This window comes from Terrapene carolina, unplaced genomic scaffold (genome assembly GCF_002925995.2).
Source record: "Terrapene carolina triunguis isolate 2854851 unplaced genomic scaffold, T_m_triunguis-2.0 Scaffold69, whole genome shotgun sequence".
Classification (NCBI taxonomy): domain Eukaryota; kingdom Metazoa; phylum Chordata; order Testudines; family Emydidae; genus Terrapene; species Terrapene triunguis.
Window position 1 is genome coordinate 27,391,410 of NW_020664420.1, and position 26,316 is coordinate 27,417,725.

General features: G+C 44.3%; 1 protein-coding gene and 1 non-coding gene across 4 annotated transcripts in view; both read right to left on the reverse strand.

Moving 5' to 3' along the window:
• Window positions 1-26,316, reverse strand: part of SLC38A9 (solute carrier family 38 member 9) — an 83,387-nt gene that overhangs the window by 49,266 nt on the left and 7,805 nt on the right. For 2 of the 3 annotated variants that reach the window (XM_026649095.1, XM_026649094.1), the window contains exons 1-3: window positions 15,923-16,066; window positions 812-944; window positions 47-168 (exon numbers count right to left, since the gene is read on the reverse strand). In XM_026649095.1, coding sequence (XP_026504880.1) covers window positions 47-168; window positions 812-944; window positions 15,923-16,041 — 374 coding nt within the window. In that variant the 5' untranslated portion in view covers window positions 16,042-16,066. Of the gene's footprint in view, window positions 1-46; window positions 169-811; window positions 945-15,922; window positions 16,075-26,316 lie in introns of those variants that run through there. The other variant, XM_026649096.1, reaches the window with a different exon arrangement.
• LOC112106074 lies at window positions 10,700-10,863 on the reverse strand. The gene has a single exon (XR_002908071.2). It is a non-coding gene; the product is annotated as a U1 spliceosomal RNA (small nuclear RNA).

Below are 26,316 nucleotides of genomic sequence, written 5' to 3' on the forward strand. Positions count from 1 at the left end.
TCAATAGACAATTTCGGGCTACCATACAAGGAAGTATTTAACATACATTGTCACTATGCTGGAGTTTTTGCCATAACCCTCAGTGCAACCATCGATTTTGAAAGCAGTTCCTAATGGACTATACACATAAATTTCTTCTGGAGCTGGAAGTACATGATGAGGAGCAATCTAATAGATGGATAAAACAAGATGTATTAGTAACAAAGAATCTCTGATGTTCCACTTATACTAAGTTGACTACTTACTATAAGAAAAACATGAAACTTTGAATGAAAAGTATATTTTTCAAGCAGATCTGTTCTATTTTTAAAGAAAAATTGATGGCTGAATTAGTCTTCTGTAGAGGAACACAGCATTTGCTCTCATCCACATCACAATCCACCAACTACTTTATGAAAATATTTTCTCAGTGACAGGCTACACAGAGAAAATGCCCTAAGTTATCAGGCTTGGATGCCTAAATTTAGGTACATAGAATTCCATGTTGACAACTTAAATATGTATTTATGAAAGTTCTGGTGACAAAGTATTAAGACTTGGCCAATATTGTAAGACTCAGGATTGTTTGCATATCTTAGTCATATTTTTCACCACCTAAGAAGGCAGTTGTGACTTGTGGTTCTATGTAAACTCAAGCATGCTCAGCCAGGAAGGCCTCATTTAGAAGCAATCCTCAAGGTTTGTTTTAACTGGGGTTTTTCCTTTTTATTTTTCAGCTGTAAATTGCAGAAGTCAGGCACTTACAATACCCACTACACCCTGCATGTCATGTCCATTAATTAATGGCATCTTTAACCCATCTTTTCCTTACCAGTGCCCTATCTGAAGGAGAAGTGAGCTTGCTATAGTAATGAATCCGCTTATTCATTGCTGAGGCTTCATCTGTAACTCTGTGTGTGTCATCATTCACACTGACAATATTTGAAGGCTCTACGTGGAATGGCCTAAAGGGAAAAGGCACAACAAACAACCTTTATCAAACTGTTAACAGAAGAGAAATAAATTAGATATTCAGAAAATGATTTTGTATCACTCAGGAATGGATTACCATCCATATTGCAACTGCTTAATGCACTGCTTTCTAACTGAAAGAAGGGAAGGAGCATACCACAAATGCAATATTTATCTCCTTATATAATCCATATTAAAAGGGAATTGGGCCAAATTCGGATGTGCTAGGTTGCACCCGCATAACAGAGCAGAATGGTGACCAGTATCTAGTTAAAATAATGGACCAAATTGCGTTGGGTTACACTAGCATAAATCCAAAGCTCAATTAAGTTAATACTTGTTCTAGCTTTATACCAGAATTTGGCGCAGTATATTTTTAAAAAGTTGATTTTTAGTCCTCATTTAGTCCTCACTGTTTCCCTTTGAATGGCATTTGATTAATCACTAGGAACACGATTCTCAGGAACAAAAAAATCCCAAGGGACAGATTATGGCCCAGCCCTAAGCAGTCGTGTGGCAGCATACACAATACAGAATAATATCTCCACCTCTCCTTCCAGCATTGGATGTAGAGGTTCCATACCCAGTAGTTCCTGAAACACAGGCACATAAGGAATGGGTGGAGAGGGGTAGGCAGTGGGCTCAGTTCCTTCCTTGGACTGCTTCTTCACTGCCCTTAATACAGGGCTAGATTTACCAGAGATAGACAGAATCTTACCCCAATTATGGTAAAGAAAAATGAGAATTTCTACTTCTGAATCATAGCAATATATAGACACAGTCTGAATGCTTTGTCAAGAACTCTATTTCTATATAGGTACAGGACTCCACTGGCTTAGTAAGACATTAGCCAAAGCCACATGAGGGTTTAGAAATAAAAGTTGTATTACTTGCTTGCAAACCTTACTAAACTGGTATTGCTTCCCTTCACCTGTGCTTTTATTGGCTAAACTCACTAAGATTTACAAACACAACAACAATATTCATATTTGTTCATCCACCTTGCACACACACAAAGCAAAAGTTATAAAAATAAAAAAAAACCCAGCAAATTACAAATAACAACCAAAACAGCTATTACAGATAACAGCAACAGTAAAAACTGAGACAGGAAGAAAATTTTATTTTTCCTGCAATAAGAACCAGGTCTACTTGAATGTGTGGAGTCTGAGCCAAGACACATAAAAAAAGATGGTGGCCAGTTCCCTTTACAGCAGCTCCCAATAACAGGATGATCTCTAAAGGGTTGCATGGTTTTCAACTCCGCCTTCATTCTGGGACACCATTTTCCCTGACCAAGTTCCCATCCTCCTCCCAGCTACAAAATTAAGCATCTATATCACAGCACAAACTTGCATCAGGAGGTTAATAAAGCCTGATCTGGAACTGCAATGCATCTCTGTGACTGGCTGCTAGGAGACACCCGAGAGAGATGGAACTTGCTGCCCAAGCCCTGAATGCCGAGAGAATCATTTCTGTAATACTCCCCATTCTTAACAGCACAAGACAGAAGACAGAAATGCATGTTTTTCTCTGAGCTGATGTAAGCAGATAGGAAAAGCATGGTACTTTGTACAAGTCACAAATAGTTTTTCCATCTGGAAGTATTAAAGTAATACATTATTTCTAGATGAACTTATATAGTCTATACTTTGTTATTTTTGTTCATTTTCTCTCCCTCTTGAAAAAAATGGTTTAATTTATTAGATCCTTTCCCACATCTCATCACTTCTTAATTTTTTTTTTTTCATTTTTAAGTACACCCAATCAAGATTATTTATTTGGACTGTAAAAATATGAAGGGGGAAAATACTGGTTTTATTTTTATCTATACTTCGGACACGAAGGTGTACCTGTATGAATTAAGAAAAAGAAATCCTAACTAAATATATTAGATAGAACACAATCATGAAGTAAAACTGTTGCTGAATTTAGTTAAGTGTGGAAAATGAAGGGTTAACTAGTTCAACATAGGTACAAAAAGGACATATCTATGCACAGATCTCATTTCAAGGCACACTCATTTTAGTTGAGAAGTTATGATACTCTATACATTTTGTCTCCCCGCACTTCTAATGTAAATAACTTTCAACAACAAAAGCAAGATTTGTGAAACTAAGGTTAAAGTTATTCATAATAAAGGGATGAAACCCAGTGTCTTTTTTTAAATGACCTGTATGAATAATTTGTTTCTCTTTCTCATTTGGGTTTTTGTCACATGCTGCTTTCCACATATGGGACATGGTAGCATGAGAGGTGTACATCTAATTATACCTTACTCAGACTGAATGCACAGTATAAAGATCTAATGAGGTCTAGCTTCTTCTGCCCCACCTGGAATTAATATTGTTGGCACATCTCCTCTGTTGTTCCTGTGGGAAAGCTACACTAAAGAAGTGAGGCTTACACTCCACTTCCATGTGGAGAGATCTGTGGTAGTTTTTGCCTCTTCTGGCATGGTGCTCAATAATCTTGGACCAGCTGCCATGAAAGTTCTCCCCTTAGCTATGTGGCACTAAGCTGTTGAAGGAGATCAGGTTCTGAGACAGAGCAGCTTGGGCCAATACAGTAGACCAGTAATTCTCAAACTTTTTATTCCCCCCCAAGGGCCACTTGAAAATTGCTGAGGGTCTCGGCGGACCACTTAATGATCTTTCCAACTGTTTTTTGTACCGTTCGCTAACTATTGTAAAGCACTTTGGATAAAAGTGATATATTTAAAAATAAAAATAAATAAATAAATTAAAAAACCCCCACCAATAATAAACTTTTTTTGTTCTACAAATAAAATCAAACAACTCATTTTAATATCAGTAGCCTTACCTTTCTAATGCAATGGATGTGCCCTCTCCTCCACTGCGGCAGCCCCAGAGTTGGGGCTGGGAAGGAAGGGGGGGGGTGTCTCTCCCTCACTATGGCAGTCCCCGAGCTGGGGCTAGGAAGGAGGGGGGGCTCCCACGCCTTGGGAGCCACTAAGCTGGGCTGGGAAGGAGGGGAGTGTCTCTCCCTCTCTCCCCCCACCAGGGCAGCCCCCGAGCTGGGGCTGGAAAGGGAGAGAGGGTCTCTCCCACTGCGGCAGCCACCGAACTGGGCTGGGAAGGTGGGCGGGGGGGTGGTGTCTTTCCCTCTCTCCTCTACCACAGAGCTGAGGCTGGGAAGGAGGGCTGTCTCTCCCTAGCAGCCACAGCCCTGGAGCTGGGGAAAGTAGCCTCTTTTGCTGGCTGCCATACCCCTGCATGTCCCAAATTCCCTCCACCCCCTCTTCTCACCCCACTGCCCCCTCCCACCTACCCCCATTCACCCCACTGGCCACCAACTCACCTTACATGTGCATCTTCTCCAGGGTCCAGGCACCTAGTTAGTGGAGCCACGTCTGCGCAGCTTCACTAATTAGGCGAGTGGCCCTTCATTCTCTCATGTGCAGCCACCCAGGCATTCGCCTTAGAGGGAACTATCCGTGGATCACCTGAATGGAGCTCACGGACCACTGGTGATCCACAGACCACAGCTTGAGAACCTCTGCCATAGAGCACCTTACAGATGGAGGCCACAGACCATTAATTTGACCAAGTATTCTATAGAGAGCAGAGCATCAGGGAGATGTGCTTTTGGTGGTAACCACCTATAGAATAAGGAGGCTTGGGAACTCCACCAACATAAAGCTCAACAGCTCTATCAGATCACTGAGAAACCTTCACTCTCAGGAGGGAACTCACATGGGGTCACCCAAAAGGCAATAGGAATAAAAAGAGGCATAATGGAGGAAAAATTGGCATGACTATGAGTGTTAATTCAGAGAAACAATAGTGCAGGTGATACCCAAGCACTGAAAGAGTAAATGGAGGGCCAGAAGAGTTCAATGGATCTGCTTTTTTTCAGGACAACAGTACTATTATACTCTACATTTAAATATTAATCCAACTGACAATATTCACTTGGGGCAGAAATTCCACCACAGGGGAACCAGTGTGTTTACCACTGAATGGTAGGTACAGACAGGATGCTGGAACCCCACACTGCAGATTTACATCTCCTGCACACTACAGAACTGTTCTGTGCATGGGACACCAAGGCCACAGCTCACTTGGGTAAATGTAATAGCAAATCCCATGGCCTCGTCCCATTGCATGTCCCACTAGCCATTCTCTCCAATGCACAAGAGCACAGTAAACGTGGAGCTACTGCAGCTCCACTGCCAGGGAACCAAACTGCTTCCTCCCCAGCTTCCTTAGTCGTATTGTGTACTTGGTCCATGGTTAATGCACGGAACCCTTGATACTAATCAGACATGTTTGTATTGTCCAAGATATGATATTTGGAAATAAATAAAATGAAAACTAAGGACTGGGAAATTTCTTGTATTTAAAAAAAAAAAAAAAGAGTCTTCAATACCACTGGTCAGGAGAATTCAGTTGCTGAGCTACATGCATTTTGTGACTAACATTCATAAGGATCACAGGACAACTGAGGCACATATTAATAAAAATATGAATGAAGGACTAAATTTCTAAGACCTACTATATCTCAGGGTTTTACCTTGGCATTTCAGAAATACATCTCTTTCTTTTAGAATGATAATCTCAGATACTACGATGGTCTGCATTAGGTCCAGGAAAAGAAACCCTCTGAAATCTTTCTGGATGGAACTGCCAGAAAGATATACATGCAAAAAGAGTAAGGGAAGTCCCATATATGAATGTAAATGTAGATTAAACATGGATTTTTAATTTATTTATGTGCAAAAGTGTGGCTATAGAAACTGCACCCACAGAAAAGGGCAGAATATGGCATAAATTTGGCTAGCCTAGTTGTGTGCAGAAATCTGCCAGAATTTTCATTATCTTGAAAAACTGGCATATTCTGCTTTTCTGAAAATAGTGATAAGTAATATTTTAGAAGTCCTACAAAATGGAATGCACATTTCAGAACAAGAATTGAAAAGGGGTATGTTTAGGGCCACTCTGTGGACAAGGAGAACATAATATTTCATGTTGTAGAGTTACCCTTGTTTGGATCTAAAACACTTACCACCACTGAATAGCCAATGCTGTACATCTGTTGAATAATATTCAGAATGAGGCCTTTAAAACAAGACTTTTTTTACTTCACTGTATTATTTTGGTGCTCCTCCATGACACTATTTAACATTTCAAGTCATAGAAACATTTATTTTGTGTTCAAATTATACTGTCTCACCATAACTCAAAGACATTTTCATCATTTCAACTTGAAGGCACTTTACTTGCTTTCATATATGAAGCTTTAGAGCTACTACAAAGCTGAAGAAGGAATAATGGGTGAGCTGTCAGTATGCTCTCTAATGTGTTAAATGCTTTGGGGCTGAAGAGAGAAAAAAAGACTTCATTTAATGTGTTTAAATGCAGAAAAATGTCTTTTGACCGGCACTGCCATTCACTGTATGATTGTGGAGCACCTAGCACAATGGGGCTTCAATCTGGTTCAGGCCTGTAGATGCCACTAAGGGCCTTCCCTCTTCTCCAGTTCACTCATGGAAATCAATCTGCTCTGTGAAACTCACCAGCAGCACTGTTCATAGGCTATTCTGGGTCCTAACTGTGCATATTTCACATGTTTGTGTCTGCAGACCCCTATCCTGCAACCAGATCTGCATGGGATCAGTAATCTACCCATGCAGATTCAACTGAAGGAACAGGGCCTGATAAACTCTTTGTGGCAGGGATTGTGTTGTTTGTTTAGCATATTTTTCTGTGGAAAGCATATCATGTTCAGTTATAATATCTATCAGTGTTCTTGCACTGATATATGCCTTCATCAATATACCTATATTGGTTACTTGTAATTCTTCACGCTAACATAGCTTTTATTCTACAAAATGCTGTACAAACTGACAAATAATAATGCTTTAAATTTCACCATAGACCTCCCATTGCCCCAATATTTGAGTTTTGTAATAATTTCATCATTAAATACTATGGATATTAACCCAGTTGTAGAAATAATGAATCCCTTCCTGCAAAAAGAAAACACAGAAGAACCTTTTTGCTCAATTACATAGCTACATCTGTTCTGTGGTTAGAAGATTTTTAGCCTCCAAAGATATCTATCCAGCATCCTTCACCGTCTCTAAATTCACAAGAAAACTTTAAAAAAAGGGAAAAGAGAACCACTTCTGAGGAAAAGAAACTCCTTAGCTCCCTCCCCCTATGCTAATACTCTATTTCACTAGGGAAATTTAAGAGATGTTTATTTTTCATACTGACTGCTCCTGCATCTTCTTTCATCTTAAATTTCCACCCTTTTATTCTTTTTAAATCCCCTGCCTTCTTCTCCCATTAGTTCCCCCTGTAGCAGAAGGCCAGGAACATTAGGAGCATCCACTACAGTGGTTTTCGAACACTTTTACATTGGAGAATTACTTCTAACACAAATGCCTTCAAGTATCATCCTCACAACTCCAAACGTTCCTTAAGACAGTTACAGAATTTAGTTAGATAAAAATGTTATAATCAAAGAGCTTGAAAGGCAAAAACCCCACCCTAACTTTAATTCAACAGGTGCTGTTGCTGCAGCTGCATGGTGACATCCCAAAATTAAGGTCTGTAAAAAAATTACTATATTAAGATATACCAATAACCTAAAAATTACATAGTTAGCAAATCATTCATACTGAATAATTAGAAATTCTAAAGAAATAAAAAAGCAACAGGGCCTACTTTAATAGACTTGTATTACATTACAAAACCATTTACCTCTCTAGCATATTTTTTGTTAAACAAAGAAAAAAAAATCTTTACTAGGTTAAGAGACATAATTACATACCAATAAAAAACTATTTTGGGGGCAATTCAACAACACATCTTAAACCAAACAAACCCAATTGGTCACCTTACAGTTTTAAAAAAATCCATCCAAGGCTACTCAGAATAATTAACTTAATAACTAGGAAAAGAATCAACTATGAAACAAACAATAACATCCCATAATATACAACAACAGAAAAATACTAAACATAAAAACCTTTATAAATCCAACATTATGTCTTCCTGTAATTAGTTTAAACACAAGAAAATAATATTCTAGAACCGACCAACAAAGGATACTAGACAACACCACAAACCTGTTTCTGATCATGGTATCCACAGGAACAGGTTTTAAAAAAAGCCTTCTGTTAGCACACCTGCATTGCTCCCTCTCACCCACTACTCTTAGCATAAGGCAGATATTTTTTTCTCTTATTTACAGCTCCTAAAACCATACAACCAGGTAGCCTACTTTGTGTTAGTCAATCCACCCCACACGCCCACCTAGAAGAGGTTAAGATGGCCAGGCAGGCCAATTAACTCCATAGGCTGCACCTGGAGGGGGAGCCAGGGAGCAGGGAAGATTGAAAGCAGGCTCAGCTGGGCAGGAAGAGGTGTGGCCTACAAAGCCAGGAAACTGGTGCCAGAAAAGGGCTGCAGGGAAAGGCTGCAATTGTACCCAGAGCAAGGAGGGCTATCAGGAGTTACGGGAAGTAGTCCATGAAAGAAGTAAACTGATGGGTCAAGGCTCCTGAGAGTAGGCCTATGGTTCCCCTACCAGACACCAAAGGAGTGCACCTATGGCAATGAATAGGAAGACTACCTACAACTAGTGAAGAAAGGACTTAAATATACCCTGGAAGTGGGGAAATGGTAAGTGACCTGGCTAGTAGGCTAAGTCATGAAGAGGATACTGTGATCCCTAAGATGAAAGAGGACATACAAACTTAACTCAGGTGTGGTTCCTAGGTGTCCAATTTTCAACCAGAATGCTCAATCAAAAAGGGAACCTGGTGGCTCCAGTCAGCATGCCTAGGGGCTCTACATGCTGCCCCCACCCCAAGCACTAGCTCTGCAGCTCCCGTTGGCTGGAAACTGTGCCCAATGAGAGCTGCAGGGGCAGCATGGAGAGCTGCCTGGCTGTGCCTCTGCATAGGAGCCGGAGGGGGAACATACCACTGCTTCTAGGAGTGGCCTGAGGTAATTGCTACCTAGAGCATGCACCCCAGCCCTGATCCTCCCCCCCAAACCTCTCAATCCCAGCCTGGAGCACACTCCTGTACTCCAAACCCCACCACAGAGCCTGCACCCCCAGCCAGAGCCCTAAACCCCTACACCAGTCTGGAGCCTCCTCCTGCCTTCTCAGTCCCAGTCTAGTGCACCCTCCTGTACCCCAAACCCCTCATCCCCACACCCCCAGCCAGAGCCCTCACACCCCCCTACCCCAGCCCAGTGACAGTGAGCATATAAGTGAGGGTGGGGAGAGTGAGCAACAGAGGGAGGGGGGATGGAATGAGTTGGGGTGGGGCAAGCATGTTTGGTTTTGTGCAAGTAGAAAGTTGGCAACCCTAGACCTGAGAGAGGTGGTGATGGCATGCAACCATGGGAAGGGGTATTGACTTTCAGAGCTAATTGCCAGAGTGACTAGGAGGTGATGCCACGCTAAGGGTGAGTGGAGCTCCCCATCACAAACCCTTTCCAAGGACTGGAGACTCAGGAAAAGCAGACTATAGGGATGCATACCTCACACTGGTGGCTATACTGCTATTCAGCAAAATTAAATCTGTGGTGGAGAGGGAAAAGCCTTTCCAAAGACAACAGTGCCATCTTTGGGTCTTTTATGCAAACTGCACCTCTCAGACCCAGGCTTAGTAGTCAGAAAGGCAGCAGAGCTGAAAAGCTAGATCTGGGTGATTGAGAGGCAGCAGGGGCACTGACTGCACTTCTCTCAAAACTGCCTTTAGTTGAGGTGGGTCAGAGCATCTGCCCTCGCCCTTCCCTTCCTTCTGCTCTAGCAGCACAGGCCACTGCTGCCAGGGAAGGCAAGAAAGAAAGTGCTTCTTGTAACAGAAGCAGAAATCACCAGATGTTGCTTTCAAGGTGAAAGCAGCTAGTTCTGAGAGAAACAGTGTCTGTTCCCAGCACTTTTCTGTAGCTCTCTAACCAAAATCCTTTCCTTTGCTGCAGCTGCTGCCTACAGATTAGACCCAAGTAAGGACAAATAATCAAGAGAACCAGCTTCCCCATAAGTGCTGCAACTATAGGTGCTGGGGGTCCTGCTACACCCCCTGGCTTGTAGTAATAACCCAAATACATGGTTTCTGCTTTCAGCACTCCCACAATAAAAGTTTTTCCAGCACCACTGGGCTGAGACTAGGTAGGGAGATGGGGGGGGGGGGGGGGCAGCCCTAAAGACAGTGACATACAGGGTATGTCTATGCTGCAGCTGGGAGGTGTGATTGACAGCACAGGTAGACAGACTTGTTAAAAAGGGCAGCATGGCTGTTGTGGCTTGGGCAGTGGTTCAGGCTAGCCACCTAAGCTTGGAGCAGCGGTTGGGTGGCCTTAGAATCAGGCTGCTAGCTGAGCTGCAGCCCATGAAACAACATCCATTGTGCTATTTTTAGCATGCTAGCTTGAGCTGAACTAGTGAGAGTTTGTCTACCCGTATTGGGAATCTCACCTTCCAGCCACAGTTGTCAACATACCCACGAGCAGACAAGCCAAGGCAGGAGCAAGCCTGCCATTACTGTAGGCACAGCTGTATGGAAAAACAGCACTGCCCTGAAAGGCCAAGCATGGATCAGAAAACAGTAGGCCTGCACAGACAATGAGAAGGAAACAAAACAGGAAGGCAGGAGCAGGAAAAGCCTACAGGCACCTTAAGATTACCTGAGCAACAGAAACTAAACAAGAAAGCTTAACACAGCTCATGCTTTAGTTTCTCTTTGTGGATGACTAAATGCCAAGGAAAAGCATAAACACAACCCCTTATGACCACAAATGACACAGCTGAGTATCCCATATTAACAAAAATCACAGGAGTCGGCACATCCGGAGTGCAATGGATGAACCAAAGCAAAAACTAACCACCCTCCTAACCATAGTATCTCCCCCACCAGGGAAGTATAAGCTACAGTTGTTGCACATGTGCCACCTTCTCACCTACTATTCTTAGCATATGGCAAATCCTTCCCCTGCCACTTGCAGCTCCATTCAGCTGTATTACATGGTAGCCCAATTTGTGCTAGCTGGGCCACAAGGGCCCCAGACACTCTTCAGTGATAAGTACATGGCAAGAATTTGTCCTGCACTTCCTCTTTCCTCATCCCAGAGTACTCTGTTGCCTCTAATCTACATGCACAGCCCCATGCCCCTGTTTTGTAAGCCGCCTCAGGCAGACATCCTCCATCTCATTCCTGCCCTGCCCTGCTCAGGGAAGGTAAGCAGAGACCCATGTTTTGGAGGCTCTATGCCCTTGACTTGCATGTAAGCTTGAAGCCTTTCAGTCACTGGAGTCTCAGCAAAAGTGAGTGGCAGGAAATCAGCCCATAGGGATGTGCTCCTGCACTAGTGTCCATGGTAGGATGACTAGATAAAGTGTGAAAAATGGGGATGGGGGGTAATAGGTGCCTATATAAGAAAAAGCCCCAAATATTGGGGTTTTCCCTATAAAATCGGGACATCTGGTCACCCTAGCCCATGCTGGGGGGCTCTTCTATGCAGATCTTGTTTCTCTGAAGTGAGGCTTTCTGGAGGAGACCTTGCCATCTACAGCCCTTTTGTGCATACTGCATCCTAGAGATCTGGTGCTTGGTGAAAAGACAAAGTAGCAAAGCCAAATAGAACAATCAGTAATGTCCAAGAGGGAGCATGGTGCTGTTCAGAGTGTGTGTGTGGGGGGGGCTCTGGGCTTGGGGTGCAGGCTCTGGGCTGGGGCCAGGGATGAGGAGCTTGGGGTGCAGGAAGGGTTCCAAGTTTGGGGGGGCTCAGGGCTGGGGCAGGGGATTGGGGCATGGATTTACCTCCAGCGGTTCCCGGTCAGTGGCGCAGCCAGGGTGCAGAGGCAGGCTTCCCGCCTGTCCTGGCACCACGGACCGCGCTGAGCCCCAGAAGCGACCAGCAGCAGGTCCGGCTCCTAGGCGGAGGTGCACAAGCAGCTACGCGCGGCTCTGTCCCACAGGCACTGCCCAAACCAAACAATGGGAGTGTGGAGCTGGTGCTCGGGCTGTGTGTGTAGCCCCGTGGCCCCCCTGCCTAGGAGCCGGACCTGCTGCTGGCCGCTTCCGGGGCAGAGCGTGGTGTCAGAACAGGTAGGGACTAGCCTGCCTTAGCCGGGCAGCACCACCGACAGGACTTTTAATGTCCTGGTTGGCGGTGCTGACCAGAGCCGCCACGACCTAGTGCCTTACGTTCTGTGACACCGTACTGGGTTGTGACCCGCAGTGTGAAAACCACTGGCTTAGATGATGAGTTGGGAGGGAGGAACTGGGACTGGCTGGGCAAAGAGACTGGGGAAAGGAGCTGGGGAGGGTTGGAAGGGAACTAGGAATGGCTGGGCAAGGAGCCTGGGAGCAGGTGAAGACTGGGTGTGAGGGAGGGACTGGAACTTGGTGTCTGGAGTGGGAGATGAGGACTTGCTGGACAAGGAGACTGGGGTGTGAAACCTGAGGAATAAAGACCAGGAATTTCTAAGTGAGGAGACTGAGACTGGAATAAGAAGCCTAGGGTAGAGAAGTGATAGGACTGAGACAAGGACAGGTTGGAGGGGAATAGGCAAAAGGGGCCAAGGGTTGAGGGAAATGAGCAGAAGAGTCTGAGCCCACTAGAGCATGCTCCTCTCCCTAGCCTGGAACAGAAGCTAAGATTCTTGAGTCTCACCATCCCTCTGCTGTCAGCAAATATCTGTAAAACTGGCAGTGTTCCATCCCCCTCTAATGCTGGTCCATATAGAAGATGACAACCTATTACTGCTATCAGTTACTCTGTTAGCCCAAGTGGAAGAGGTCTGTGTGGTGGATCTAAAGATTCTAATCCTGCTGCTGAACATGTGAGTGTGAATATGATGCCACATAATGCAATTTGTTTTTTTAGTTTGCATTTTTAAGGACATAGGAAATTACACACAAACTTTGCTAAAAGAATATTACTAAGGTTGCAAAGTCAAGCACTCAAGTTAGGAAATGCCAGAATTAACACTGTCTGTGCATCCTTAATTCAGCCCCACTTGTGTGTATGGATTATGATAGTTTTTAATTACATGATAACATACTTCCCTCACCCCCACACACACATCCCCCCCATAGAGTTCCTGCCCCAGGCTTCTCATCCCAGTCTCTTTGACTGTACTAGTCTCACCCCTCCATGCTCAGTGTCCAAGTCCCACCCCACTCATTGGATGAGGGGAAAGCAGTGGATGTGTTATTCCGTGACTTTAGCAAAGCTTTTGATACGGTCTTCCCACAGTATTCTTGCCAGCAAGTTAAAGAAGTATGGGCTGGATGAATGGACTATATATAAGATGGATAGAAAGCTGGCTAGATCATCGGGCTCAACAGGTAGTGATCAATGGCTCCATGTCTAGTTGGCAGCCGGTTTCAAGCGGAGTGCCCCAAGGGTCGGTCCTAGGGCTGGTTTTGTTCAATATCTTCATTAATGATCTGGAGGATGGTGTGGACTGCACTCTCAGCAAGTTTGCAGATGACACTAAACTGGGAGGAGTGGTAGATACGCTGAAGGGTAGGGATAGGATACAGAGGGACCTAGACAAATTAAGAGGATTGGGCCAAAAGAAACCTGATGAGGTTCAACAAGGACAAGTGCAGAGTCCTGCACTTAGGACGGAAGAATCCCATTCACTGTTACAGACTAGGGACTGAATGGCTAGGAAGCAGTTCTGCAGAAAAGGATCTAGGGGTTACAGTGGACGAGAAGCTGGATATGAGTCAACAGTGTGCCCTTGTCGCCAAGAAGGCTAGTGGCATTTTGGGCTGTATAAGTAGGGGCATTGCCAGCAGATCGAGGGACATGATGGTTCCCCTCTATTCGACACTGGTGAGGCCTCATCTGGAGTACTGTGTCCAGTTTTGGGCCCCACACTACAAGGAGGATGTGGAAAAATTGGAGAGAGTCCAGCAGAGGGCAACAAAAATGATTAGGGGGCTGGAGCACATGACTTATGAGGAGAGGCTGAGGGAACTGGGATTGTTTAGTCTGCAGAAGAGAAGAATGAGGGAGGATTTGATAGCTGCTTTCAACTACCTGAAAGGGGGTTCCCAAGAAGATGGATCTAGACCGTTCTCAGTGGTACCAGATGACAGAACAAGGAGTAATGGTCTCAAGTTGCAGCGGGGGAGGTTTAGGTTGGATATTAGGAAAAACTTTTTCACTAGGAGGGTGGTGAAGCACTGGAATGGATTACCTAGGGAGGTGGTGGAATCTCCTTCCTTAGAGGTTTTTAAGGTCAGGCTTGACAAAGCCCTGGCTGGGATGATTTAGTTGGGAATTGGTCCTGCTTTGAGCAGGGGGTTGGACTAGATGACCTCCTGAGGTCCCTTCCAACCCTGATTTTCTATGATTCTATGATTTCCAGTCCCAATCTCCTTGACCAGCCAGTTCCAGTTCTCCCTGCTCTTAGCTCCCATCCGATCTGTCTCTTGCCCCACAACCAACGTTCCATCTCCCATCACATACCCTCTCTACCCATGTTTCTTGTCCACACAGAAAACTAGTCCCAATGTCTCTTCCTAGGCTTCTTATCCAAACTCCAGTGTCTTTGTTAGGTTCTATGGGGACTAGAAGCTGGGGTCTGCAGGATTGCCAACACCTCCATGCCACTACCTGGCAGCCATGATAGGGCAGTATTCATCATCCCTTGAACCCTGTGGAGATAAACACCTTGGAAGGCTTCCCTTGTGGCCCCTGATTGGTCCAGGTGCTTTATTTAAGCCCAGGAGGCATTCCAGGAAGTGTCTGTGCAATGATGTGGACTCCCCTGCCAGTCATAGTTATGGACCTGCCTTTCAGATAGAGTTGGGGTCAGGAGTCCAAGAGCAAACTCCTGGTTCTTGACTTCGGCTCCATCCTTTGATGTGGTTCCCGCCCTCTGACTGCTATTGCTCCGACCACTGGGCCTGACCACCCAAGCTCCAGTCATGACAATTGTTCCCACAGCGTAGTCCCAGTTGACTTGCCCAGCCAGTCCCAGTTCTCCCTCTGCATTCCAACTCTTTGTCAGACCTGTCTCCCTTCCCCCCACATCTCCATCAATTCAAAGTTTCAACACTTTTATTTTTAAAAAAATTCAGCCTGAGGCAATCAGACACCCAGCATGGAAAATTTCAGCCTGAATTGTTTGGCAAAATTGTAAACAACTGAAAAGTCTTAAAAAGGGAAGTGTCAGGCAGCCTTAATAATGGGCTGTGTTACAGGCCCCACCTATAATCGTACTAAGTATAGCTGACATGCTGCCATCACTGCCCTAAGAATGCTGCAGGATTGCCTATTTCTGAAGCATAATGATTTTTTTGGAGGCCCTCCAAGCAGCATGTCACAGTGGGTTTCCCTTCTTACATGCACACTCATGCATTTTTTTTAAACTCATGTGTCTATGAATTCTCATATACACACACACAGACATGCACACAGCATTTATTTATATACCTGTGTGCACACAGCCATGCAATCTCTTGCATACTCTCACCATTTAAGTCTGAGGTTTTATCTTGTCTAATAAGATTAAAAAACTTAATAGACATGGAAATCAATATGTACTCACTACATCTATTCAGTTTAAGATCTATTGGTAGCTTTCCAAAACTATCTTTTCTAACAAGTTCTCACTACCCTCCCTGAATTGTCAAGTTTTCAGCAAACTCAATAGACACGTCTCTTCCTAGAATAGAAAAGAATAAATATTTATAACTTAACTCAGGAGGTTTTTATTAAAATAACCAGACCAAAAAGGTTTGGCTTCTACCTTTATTGAATTATTTTAAAGGTAAAGATAAGACAAAAAAGCCACTATCATGTAGAGTGACCAGACAGCAAATGTGAAAAATTGGACAGGGGGTCGGGGGTAATGGAAGCCTATATAAGAAAGACCCAAAAATCGGGACTGTCCCTATAAAATCAGTACATCTGATCACCCTACTATCATGATCACTGTATAAGGTTAGACTGCCCCTCACCTCTTGCATTTTAGGTCTGCTGGATTAAACTGAATGTTCATGATTCCATAATCACTTTCATCACCTCCAACAGGGATCAGGAGAGGTTTGGTATCCTCTTCCATATTTGAAGAATGCATTTCTTTCTTCTAGATCCTGTAAATTATTCTGACCTAAACAAGTGAAACAAGACAATTATAATTAGTAATTAAGGTCCTGGTCCTGTTACGAGTTTGGCATGGGCAGAAGCCTGCATGCATATAGAGTCCAGGTGTTACAAGGCAGGCAGAAAGCAAACTTTACTAGCTACCTGGTAATTCCCCTTTCATAAAAGGAACTTGATTGGTGGTGGATAGCTGGCATAGTGTGTCTCTACAGAATGCTTCTGCTTCCAGTGTAGGGATGCAGCAAGAATACCAGTGCTCTCCAGTTGCTGGAATAGCCATGCGTAAATTAGAGCACCCTTGCTGAGGACTAGACTGGTCCCTCCCTAGCTGGCCTCAGAATCCAGGGGCCACAGCCACCATTCTTCCCCTTTCCCAGGCTATGCTGATCACAACTGAAAATCAGGCCCACAGCATTCAAATTAATGTTAAATAGGGTGACTTCCTTCTAAGCTTTTGTCATGTTCAGACCTTCATAACATGGGCCTGACTTCTGTTCTCAAGCTTACACTGGTGTAACTGAAATAAATTCACTTATTTCAATGAAATTACTTCCAGTTTGCCGCCGTGTAATTGAGAACCGAGTTTATCCCATTCAGTGGACTAAATGCCTTGCTGTTTCATTCCACTATTGCAAACTTTCCAGAAAATACATCCTAAAAGTTGCACAAAGATTTCTTTTATATTTCCCAAAATAAAGATCAGATTATGGCAGTATTGTAATGACATCATTTCATGTTCAGCCACCACCAACTAAAAGGAATCAGTTGTTAATATTCCTACTTGTAATGCATTATAAATGTGTATGATAGTTTCGAAAAGAACACTGACTAGATTCTGATCTGGCATACATTGTTTTTTACATTGGTGTAATGCCACTCACTTCAAATGAGTTACACCAGTTTGAAACTAATATATATGGGATCAGAATCAAACTTTAAACACAGATATAAACTGTTGTTTTCTTTATTTTGGTCTTCATGTGGAGGCAAGGGAATATTTGATAATTAATGAGTTACACCACCCAAATTCTGATTATCAAAGATGACCTGAGGAAATCACTAAGGTACAATTTAAATAAAAACCATATTCTTTATGCTTTATACTGCACAGAATTTCCAATATTTGCTTGAATCATCAAATTAAATGCTTAAGAGCTTAGGTAACAAATATTAGGCATAACTTATGCACAGATAGCTCATAATTTGGCAGATATTCATCTGAATGTTAAGAGCAACATGTGAGTCTTCTTACAAATGAGAATCTATCCTGTGTGTGTGTATTGGGGCATCATTCTACTGTAACTGCTTATTAGCCTTCCTCGCACCACTTCCACACAGCCTCTCCCAAAGTGCTCACCACATTCCTCACCTGTTCCATCAAATTTTCCTCCCCTCTTCCTTCCCTACCCCTCCTCCCAAAAGCATCATCTCGCATTCCTTGAACCCACCTCTCCTTTGCAGCTCTTCTTCCCCACACCCTCACCCTCTTAAATCTACGTATAACTTCTGCAGCCTCTTCTGACTCTTCTTCTCACCTCTGGCAGTCTCTGCCCTAACACTGGTTGTCATCCCTCTGAATCATTCCCTGCCACCACCACTGTCCCACTGGCTCTGTTTTAATCAATCTGATTGTGCTTATTCCTCTGTTCCTGCCTCCTTCCTTCCCTGGCTGCTTCTGGAATTCCTGCTCCATCTACAAAACTTACCGATATTTATCATCTCTTCTTGCATTCCCTAAAACCTGGCTCCTCCCATCTGACATCACCTCTCCTACTGCACCCTGTCATACAGCCTCCTCCCCAAAGTGTCAGCACGTGTCAATGTTGGACTCCTAGTTCCCCAGCCTTACCACTTCCAATTCCTCCCTCCTATCCTTTTTCAAACAACACTAGGGGCTGGTCTACACTCTTAAGTCAAGTTGGCTTAACTACACTGCTCAAGGTGTGAAAAAACTTATGTCCTATGCGATGTAATTAAGCTGATCTAACCCCTGGTGTAGACACTGGCAGAATTCTTCTGTCGGCCTAGCCACCACCTTCAGTTGCTGTAATGTCTACTTTACAGCACAGCATAGAAAAGTTAAATGATTTACTGAAAGCTACACGGGATGTCTCTGGAGGAGTCAGGAATAAGAACCTAGACTTCTTGCCTTCTGGTCCTGTGTTTTAGCTAAAAGACCATCTTTCCTCCTTTTACAGAATTCTGTTTTTAAAGTAGAGATGGATTTAAACTACAACCCCAAATCCAAACATCTTAATTTTGTAATGGCAGACACTAAACTTGAGTCCTACAAACACACAATATATGACACTCACTATATTAAATCAGGAAGTCATTTTTTTTCAGGAAACAAAGTTACTAAGTTTAGTAGGTTTTGTTGCACAGTAATCTCCTTGCAGCCTTTTCAAAGTGATTTTAGCAGAATGTTTTAAAATATTTATTTGGGGGCAGGTCAAGGAGGGCCCTGATCAGCAAATGGCTTCAACTTTTCTCATTTACAAATTGATGTGAAAATGAGTGGCGTCTGTGTGGTGTAGGTTTCCACAGGTGAAACTAGTGAATACTTGCAGTTTAAAAGGGAGACAGATGGGAAAGAAAGGTACTATAAGAACAGGAACAAACCTTTCAAGACTAAAACAGGAAGAGACACAAGTTTAATTTAGCCAAAGCTGTATAGAACCAATTGAGTTAAGAGGAAAAGTAAGGCTCAAAGTTAAAGGATAAATGTGCAACTGTTGTTGCTGATACTATTAATAATGCAGGAATTATCTTAGTGCTAAGAAATAACTAAAGCAGTGTTTTTCCAGCCTGAGGTTCCCTGTTGCTTGTCTAATCCAGTGAAGACATGAGACAGACAAGACTGGAAAGCAGGGGAGCTGAATGACCTTGGAGACTGTCCAGTTTGGCCAATGTACATTGCTGGCACATGATGGCATATATCACAGTAGATGTGCAGGTGAATGAGTCCCTGATGGTGTGGCCGATGTGGTTGGGTCCTCTGATGGTGTCGCTAGAGTAGATATGGGGACAGAGTAGGCAACGAGGTTTGTTACAGGGCTTGGTTCCTGGGTTAGTGTTTCTGTGGAGTGGTGTGTAGTTGCTGGTGAGTACTTGCTTCAGGTTGGGGGGCTGTCTGTAAGCGAGGACTAACCTGCCTCCCAAGGTCTGTGAGAGTGAGGGATCATTTTCTAGGATAGGTTGTAGATCATTGATGTGCTGGAGAGGTTTTAGCTGGGGGCTGTATGTGATGGCCAGTGGTGTTCTGTTATTTTCCTTGTTGGGCCTGTCCTGTAGTAGGTGACTTCTGGGTATCCGTCTTGCTCTGTCAATCTTTCCTCACTTCCCCAGGTGGGTACTGTAGCTTTAAGAATGCTTGATAAAGATCTTGTAGGTGTTTGTCTGAGGAATTGGAGCAAATTCGGTTGTATCTTAGGGCTTGGCTGTAGACAATGGATCATGTGATGTATCCTGGATGGAAGCTGGAGGCATGTAAGTAAGTGTAGCGGTCAGTAAGTTTCCGGTATAGGGTGGTGTTTGTGACCATCGCTTATTTGCACTGTAGTGTCCAGGAAGTGGATCTCTTGTGTGGACTGGTCCAGGCTGAGGTTGATGGTAGGGTGGAAATTGTTGAAATCCAGATGGAATTTTTCAAGGGCCTCCTTCCTGTGCGTCCATATGATGATGTCATCAATGTAGTGCAAGTAGAGGGGGGGCGCTAGGGGACGGGAGCTAAGGGACGGGAGCTAAGGAAGCGTTGTTCTAAGTCAGACATAAAAATGTTGCCATACTGTGGGGCCATGCGAGTAACCATAGCAGTGCCACTGATTTGAAGGTATAAGTTGTCCCCAAATCTGAAATGGTTGTGGGTGAGGACAAAGTCACAAAGCTCAGCCACCAGGTGTGCCATGGCCTCATCAAGGATACTGTCCTTGACAGCTTGTAGTCCATCCTCGTGGAATATTGGTGTAAAGAGCTCCTACATCCATGGTGGCCAGGATGGTGTTTTCAGGAAGATCATCAATGCATTGTAGTTTCCTCAGGAAGCCCGTGGTGGCTCGAAGATAGCTGGGAGTGCTGGTAGCGTAGGGTCTGAGGAGAGAGTCCAAATAGCCAGACAATCCTACTGTAAGAGTGCCAATGCCTGACATGATGGGGCATCCAGGGTTCCAGGTTGATGGATCTTGGGTAGCAGATAGAATACCCCTGGTTGGGGTTCTGGGGGTGTGTCCGAGTAGATTTGTTCCTGTGCTATACTATAGTATGTATGTATTAACACTCGATAACTAAATGAAAGTGATATGTAGTGCCCACAAAAGGCGTGAAGTTATTGTCTCCTGCCCCCAACAAATCAGGCCTAATGCTGGGAAACTGGTAAAGCAAAATTGTCAAGACAATCTTTCAGTCCAAGCACAAAATCTATTCCCTCTTGCCATAATAAGGAAAAGTTAATGATATGTTTACCCATCCATTGGAGCAAATCATGGATGAATGACCAGAATCTTGAAAGCTGCTGAAAACAGCCAAGCCACGTTTACATCAGATAAAGAAACACTAATTTTAACAGCACCCAAAAGCATGCTAGGCACCTGCCAGTACAGAGAAGACATTTTCCCCCTACTCCAGTGAGCTTACAGACAAGGTGCTATGACAGCAACCAAACAGTAAGGAAGAAGAGGAAAGACTGGGGAATATCAGTGAACTTACACAAAGCTAGCTTTTTTAATTAGCAAAATAAATCAAATGAATGAATAGAAGATCTAATTGGCAAGCTTCCTGTAGGCATTCCACACATTCCTAGTCTTCAGCCTGAGACAGTATGGCTTGAATGCACTTACAGGACAAGTGGACAAACAGAGCATCAAAGCTATTGTCATTGGTAAAGTGGACGGGAATGATACGTTAAGAGACAGATAAGCAGGAAAAGGTGGAGTTATCCAGGACATGGAAGGATAAGTTATCCTATCATTTAAAGCAAATTTTCTATAAATAAAAACCTCTTTCCATGTCCCCATTTTCTGTCCTCTACTATTTTGTCGATCTCTTAGCACTTTTGGTGCCTTTGCACCTTTAACCATTTCTCTCTATTCTCCTTTTCCCACAGCCTCAAATTTACAATCTCTTCTCTCATTTTCTGAATCATAGAATCATAGATTATTAGGGTTGGAAGGGACCTCAGGAGATCATCTAGTCCAACCCCCTGCTCAAAGCAGGACCAATCCCCAACTAAATCCCCAAATGGCCCCCTCAAGGATTGAACTCACAACCCTGGGTTTAGCAGGCCAATGCTCAAACCACTGAGCTATCCCTCCCCCCACTGAGATATCCCTCCCCCTGATATCTGGTGCCTCTCAAAAACTCCCACCCACCCACCCCCCACTCCTCACCCAGGTCCTCTGTCATCTTCCTCTGGATTCCCCCATTTCCCCACTCCTCTGCTACCAGCAATATGCTCTGGGTTCTTGGCTATCCCTAGGTACCTTCCTTGCCAAGGTCCTTGATTTTTTTTCCCCATCAAGATCTACTGCTCCCACTAGGTCCTTGCTAGTCACCTCCTCCTCCAATACTGTTACCACCTCTGCTGGGTCCTTTGTAATCACTATATGATAAATGTGCTGGTAGCACCACTTATTAAGATTGCCCAACTCTTTCTATTATAAGACCCTATTTTCAGTTGCTTATAATGTTCAGACTAATTGTTCAGGCTGAAATTTTCCATGCAGAGTGTCTGCCTTCTCAGACTGAAGGTTTCTGACTGAAATTCACAAACAGTTCAGCTGTTTTCAAAAATGAAGCTAAGGGAAAATGTTGTTTTGCCCACACTCTTATCTTTTTTTTTTTTAAACACAAGCTCTACACCCCCATGCTTTGGAGCAGGGCCTTGAAATTTGGCATGGGGGGAGGAGAATGGTCTCTGTTTCAAGGATGTACCTCTTGCCATCCCTGTGAAAATTCACACAAGTTTGGCCAAGTTACAAGCCTTAGGAAAAAAAATCTCATGAGCAGAGACTTGTTAAAGCTTCACAGCTAAATTCCCTGAAGAGTCTGCCTGTAGTGGGCATGTTCCAGCCTGAGGCTGAGCAGGACTTCCCCTGTAACTGTGGCTCCATACTGCTATGGGCCATGTTGAGGACAGGCTCTGGCACTGAGAGCTCATGTCTTCTGTGCTTTTGATGTCTCCCTGCTCCCACTGCAGGGCACAGGCAGTCTGGAGGAGGGTGCCTGATTCAAATGCAGTAAAGTTAAGAGTTGGACTAAGGGGGTGGAGGCAGGGAGAATAGACTGGGACAAGGAGCCTGGGGGAGGCACACCAAGATTCAACAAGGAGACCAAGGAGGGAGCCTGGGACTGGGAACCAGTGAACATGGGGGACTGTGGGCAGAGGGGGTTGGCTGGGGGCAAGGGAGAGACTTTTAAGTGCTTGATTTTGTACCTTAATCTTTTAACATAGGTTTGTGTGTGTGTGTGTGTGTGTGTGTGTGTGTGTGTGTGTGTGTGTGTATATATATATATATATATATATATATACACACACACATACATTGCTTTCTGTCTTCCCTGCAGCAGGCAGTGTTGGTGGAGTGGCTGGCCACATCTCCTTCTCCTGCAGGTTGCACTTTCTGTCTAATATGAAGTTAATATTTTGGTCTGGATGGAAAGGGGATGAAGTTAATATTTTGGTTTGGATGTTGGTCTCCCCCGAGGGTAACTCCAGTACTGTAGTTAAGGGATGTCCCTTTACTTGAGACTTAAGGTTGGGATTTTCAAAAGCACTCATGCCTGCCTAACTTCTTCCACTGAGGTCTACTGTAAAACTCTCAGTGGCTTCAACGGGAGTAAAGTTAGGCCAATGCTGAGTGCTGTTGAAAAATCCCACCCTGATATCCTCTGGTCCATATCCAATAAGGAACTAAATGTAAATATATACATCTAGGAACAAAGAATGTAGTCCCTGCTTACAGGACAGGGGACTCTGAAAAAGATCTGCGGGTCGTGGTAGACAGTCATTCAGCTGAACATGATTTCCCAGTGTGACGCTGTGGCCAAATGAGCTAATACTGTCCGGGGATGCATGAACAGAGGAATCTCGAGTAGGAGGAGAGGTTATTTTACCACTGTGTTTGGCACTTGTGAAACTGCTGCTGAAATAGTGTCCAGTTCTGGAGTTCAGTTAAAAAATGATGCTGATAAATTAGAGAAGTTTCAGAGAAGAGCTCGGAGAATGATTAAAGGATTAGAAAACATAGTGATACTCAAGCAGCTCAATGTATTTAGCTTAACAAAGAGAAGTTTAAGGGGTAACTTTTGGTGACAGTCTGTAAGTATCTAGCTACCTGGGGAACAAATATTTAATAATGGCCTCTTCAATTTAATAGAGAAAGGTACAACACAATCCAATGGCTGGAAGTTTGTTACACACATTCAAATAGGAAATAAGGCATCAATTTTTGACAATGAAGGTAACTAACCATTGCAACAATTTATCAAGGGTCGTGGTGGAGTCTCAATCACTGATTGGATGTTTTTCTAAAATATCTGCGCTGGGAATTATTTTGGGGAAGTTCTATGGCCCATGCTATACAGGAGTTGAGATTAGATAATCATAATGGTCCTTTCAAGCCTTAGAATACATGATTAAGAAGCATTTGACCAGATAAAAGATCTTCAGTGAGATTCATACACTAATGCAAATGTATAACTCTCTACCGTGAATATAGAATCATAGAATATCAGGGTTGGAAGGGACCTCAGTAGGTCATCTAGTCCAACCCCCTGCTCAAAGCAGGACTAATCCCCAGACTGAAATTTGCCCCAGATCCCTAAATGCCCCCCTCAAGGATTGAACTCACAACCCTGGGTTTAGTAGGCCAATGCTCAAACCACTGACTCCCCAGGGGTGGAGTCAGTAGTTGTCCTATATTCGTCAAACTGTTGTGCTTTATTTCCTTGAGGTGTAGGCAGTCAAGCTTTTTCACCCACACAATATGGGTGGAGTGGATGGGCCTATGTCTTCAAATAGATTTAAACACAGTTCCAGCTAAACTGGCTTCTAACAGCATGGACAGGGCCAGACTGTCAGAAATACCCAAGTCATGCTAGGATAGCATTTTTTATTTATATATATAATATATTTTTTTTAAACGGCTAGAACACCTAAACCCTTGAATTCTGTATGTGAACATGGTTTGGCCTTCTCTACAATGAATGACAGAACCATGAGATTTGTCTACACTATGAATTTAGCCATGTCAGTCATGGGACACAGAGGTGTATGTTCTAATTTCTTTTGTTTGTAGTAGGGCTGGGACAACCATTTTATAGAACTGTTTCTAGGAAATAGAGTTACAGCCTTGCCCTAGGCCATGTAATATGGTTCCCTAAGATGTTATCCACAGTAGACACAAAACTGTTAGAACATAGATATCCAACCTGTGTCATACAACCACACATTGGAACAGTTAGACTTAATGGCCCTGTCTTCCCTAGAGAATTCTAACAAAATTCCATTAACACTGGGTTATTCCTGAGGGAATTCTGAACCACTGCGCAATGCAGAATTTTGCAGAAATTACTGTTGGGCATGCAGAATTTCCTTCCCCCCCCAACAGAAATTGTCTGCAGAGCTGGTGGAAGGGGGAGGGAATTGGAGGGTTCCCGGCAGCTGCAGTTCCTAGCATGCCCTGAAGGCAGGAGGCAGTGTGTCGGAAGCTCCGTGCAAGCCCCAGGACCTGGCATTAGGCTTTCTCCCTTTGGATCCCTGGGCTCTAGGAGGGTAGGGTCTGTGAATGTCTAGGCTGGGGGGTCGCAGCTGGGCTCTGAGGGGGGAGAGGGTGTGAGGGTCTGGGGGAGGGAGGGGCTGAGAGTGTCTAGGCTGGGGGAGCCCCCGCAGCTGGGCTCTGGAGAGGAGGGGGTGAGTGTCTCTGGGCTGGGGGGGGCTCACAGCTGGGTTCTGGGGGAGAAGATGTGAGTGTCTGGGTGACTGGGCAACAAAATGGCAGATGAAATTTAATGTTGATAAATGCAAAGTAACGCACACTGGAAAGCATAATCCCAACTATACATATAAAATGATGGTGTCTAAATTATCTGTTACCAGTCAAGAAAGATCTTGGAGTCATTGTGGATGGTTCTCTGAAAATATCCACTCAATGTGCAGCGGCAGTCAAAAAAGCGAACAGAATGTTGGGAATCATTAAGAAAGGGATAGAAAATAAGACAGAAAATATCATATTGTCTCTATGAATCCATGGTAGGCCCACATCTTTAATATTGCATGCAGATGTGGTCACCCCATCTCAAAAAAGATATATTGGAATTGGAAAAGGAACAAAAATGATTAGGGGTGTCTGTTACAGCTGTCCCCCTGCGGCATTCCTTTTTCCCCCTCTCCTTTGTTTGTCCTGTGTGGCCGCCCCTCCCGGCCATTGTGCTAACTAAAGTCACAGCCCTATTCATAGGAATGGCTTGTACAGACTAACTGGAGCCATTGCTCTGCCTAGGGAGGGGGCTTCTTGCTGCTTTGTTTGGTTCCTTTGTTCAGACCCGGGCTCGGTGTGGGGGGCGCTGTCCAGAAATGCAAGACCTGAAGTGGCCAACTAATTAAGCATATGAGTCATACCTGTGGCTCAGAACATGCCCAGGCATGCCTATGCTTACCTGCAGCCTTTCCCTGCCTTCTCTCCTCCCCTGTATCAAGAGGAGCCAATCAAAAGTACTGGTGGGAAACTGCCTGAGTTTGCCTTTAAAGCCGGACATTTTCTGATCAGACCTCGGAGAAGGTCCTTGCTTTGCCACCTGGTCTGATCAGCTAGGGGTCTTTGGGGGGCCCTCTCCCCGCTCTCGTTTGTTTTTGAGCATACCCCCGTTTTTAAACTCCCCTCCCACGAACAACGAATTTGTGCCTGGAGATCTCCTGATTATTGTAAGCGAATCGAGTCCTCTCTCCATCCGCCGATGCTACTGCCGTTCCTGTCTCTGTGCTTGCTGCTGTCCTGGGGAATGGTAAGAACTCCCTCTTGCAAACTCCCCCTGTCCTAGCTGCTGGCCTTGTTTCCCCAGTAGACAGACTCAAGCTAACTCCTTGGTCTGTATCTGTAATCTGTTTCTGGCGCCGCAGCGCCTTTGCTGCTAGAAATAAGCCTGTGCCGCTGCTAGGCTGTGCCTTCCTGGACTGTATCCTGGGCTGCCGGCTTGCAGCCACCCCACTGCTGCGGCCACCACTAGCCCCCCCCCCCCCCCCCCCCCCCCCCCG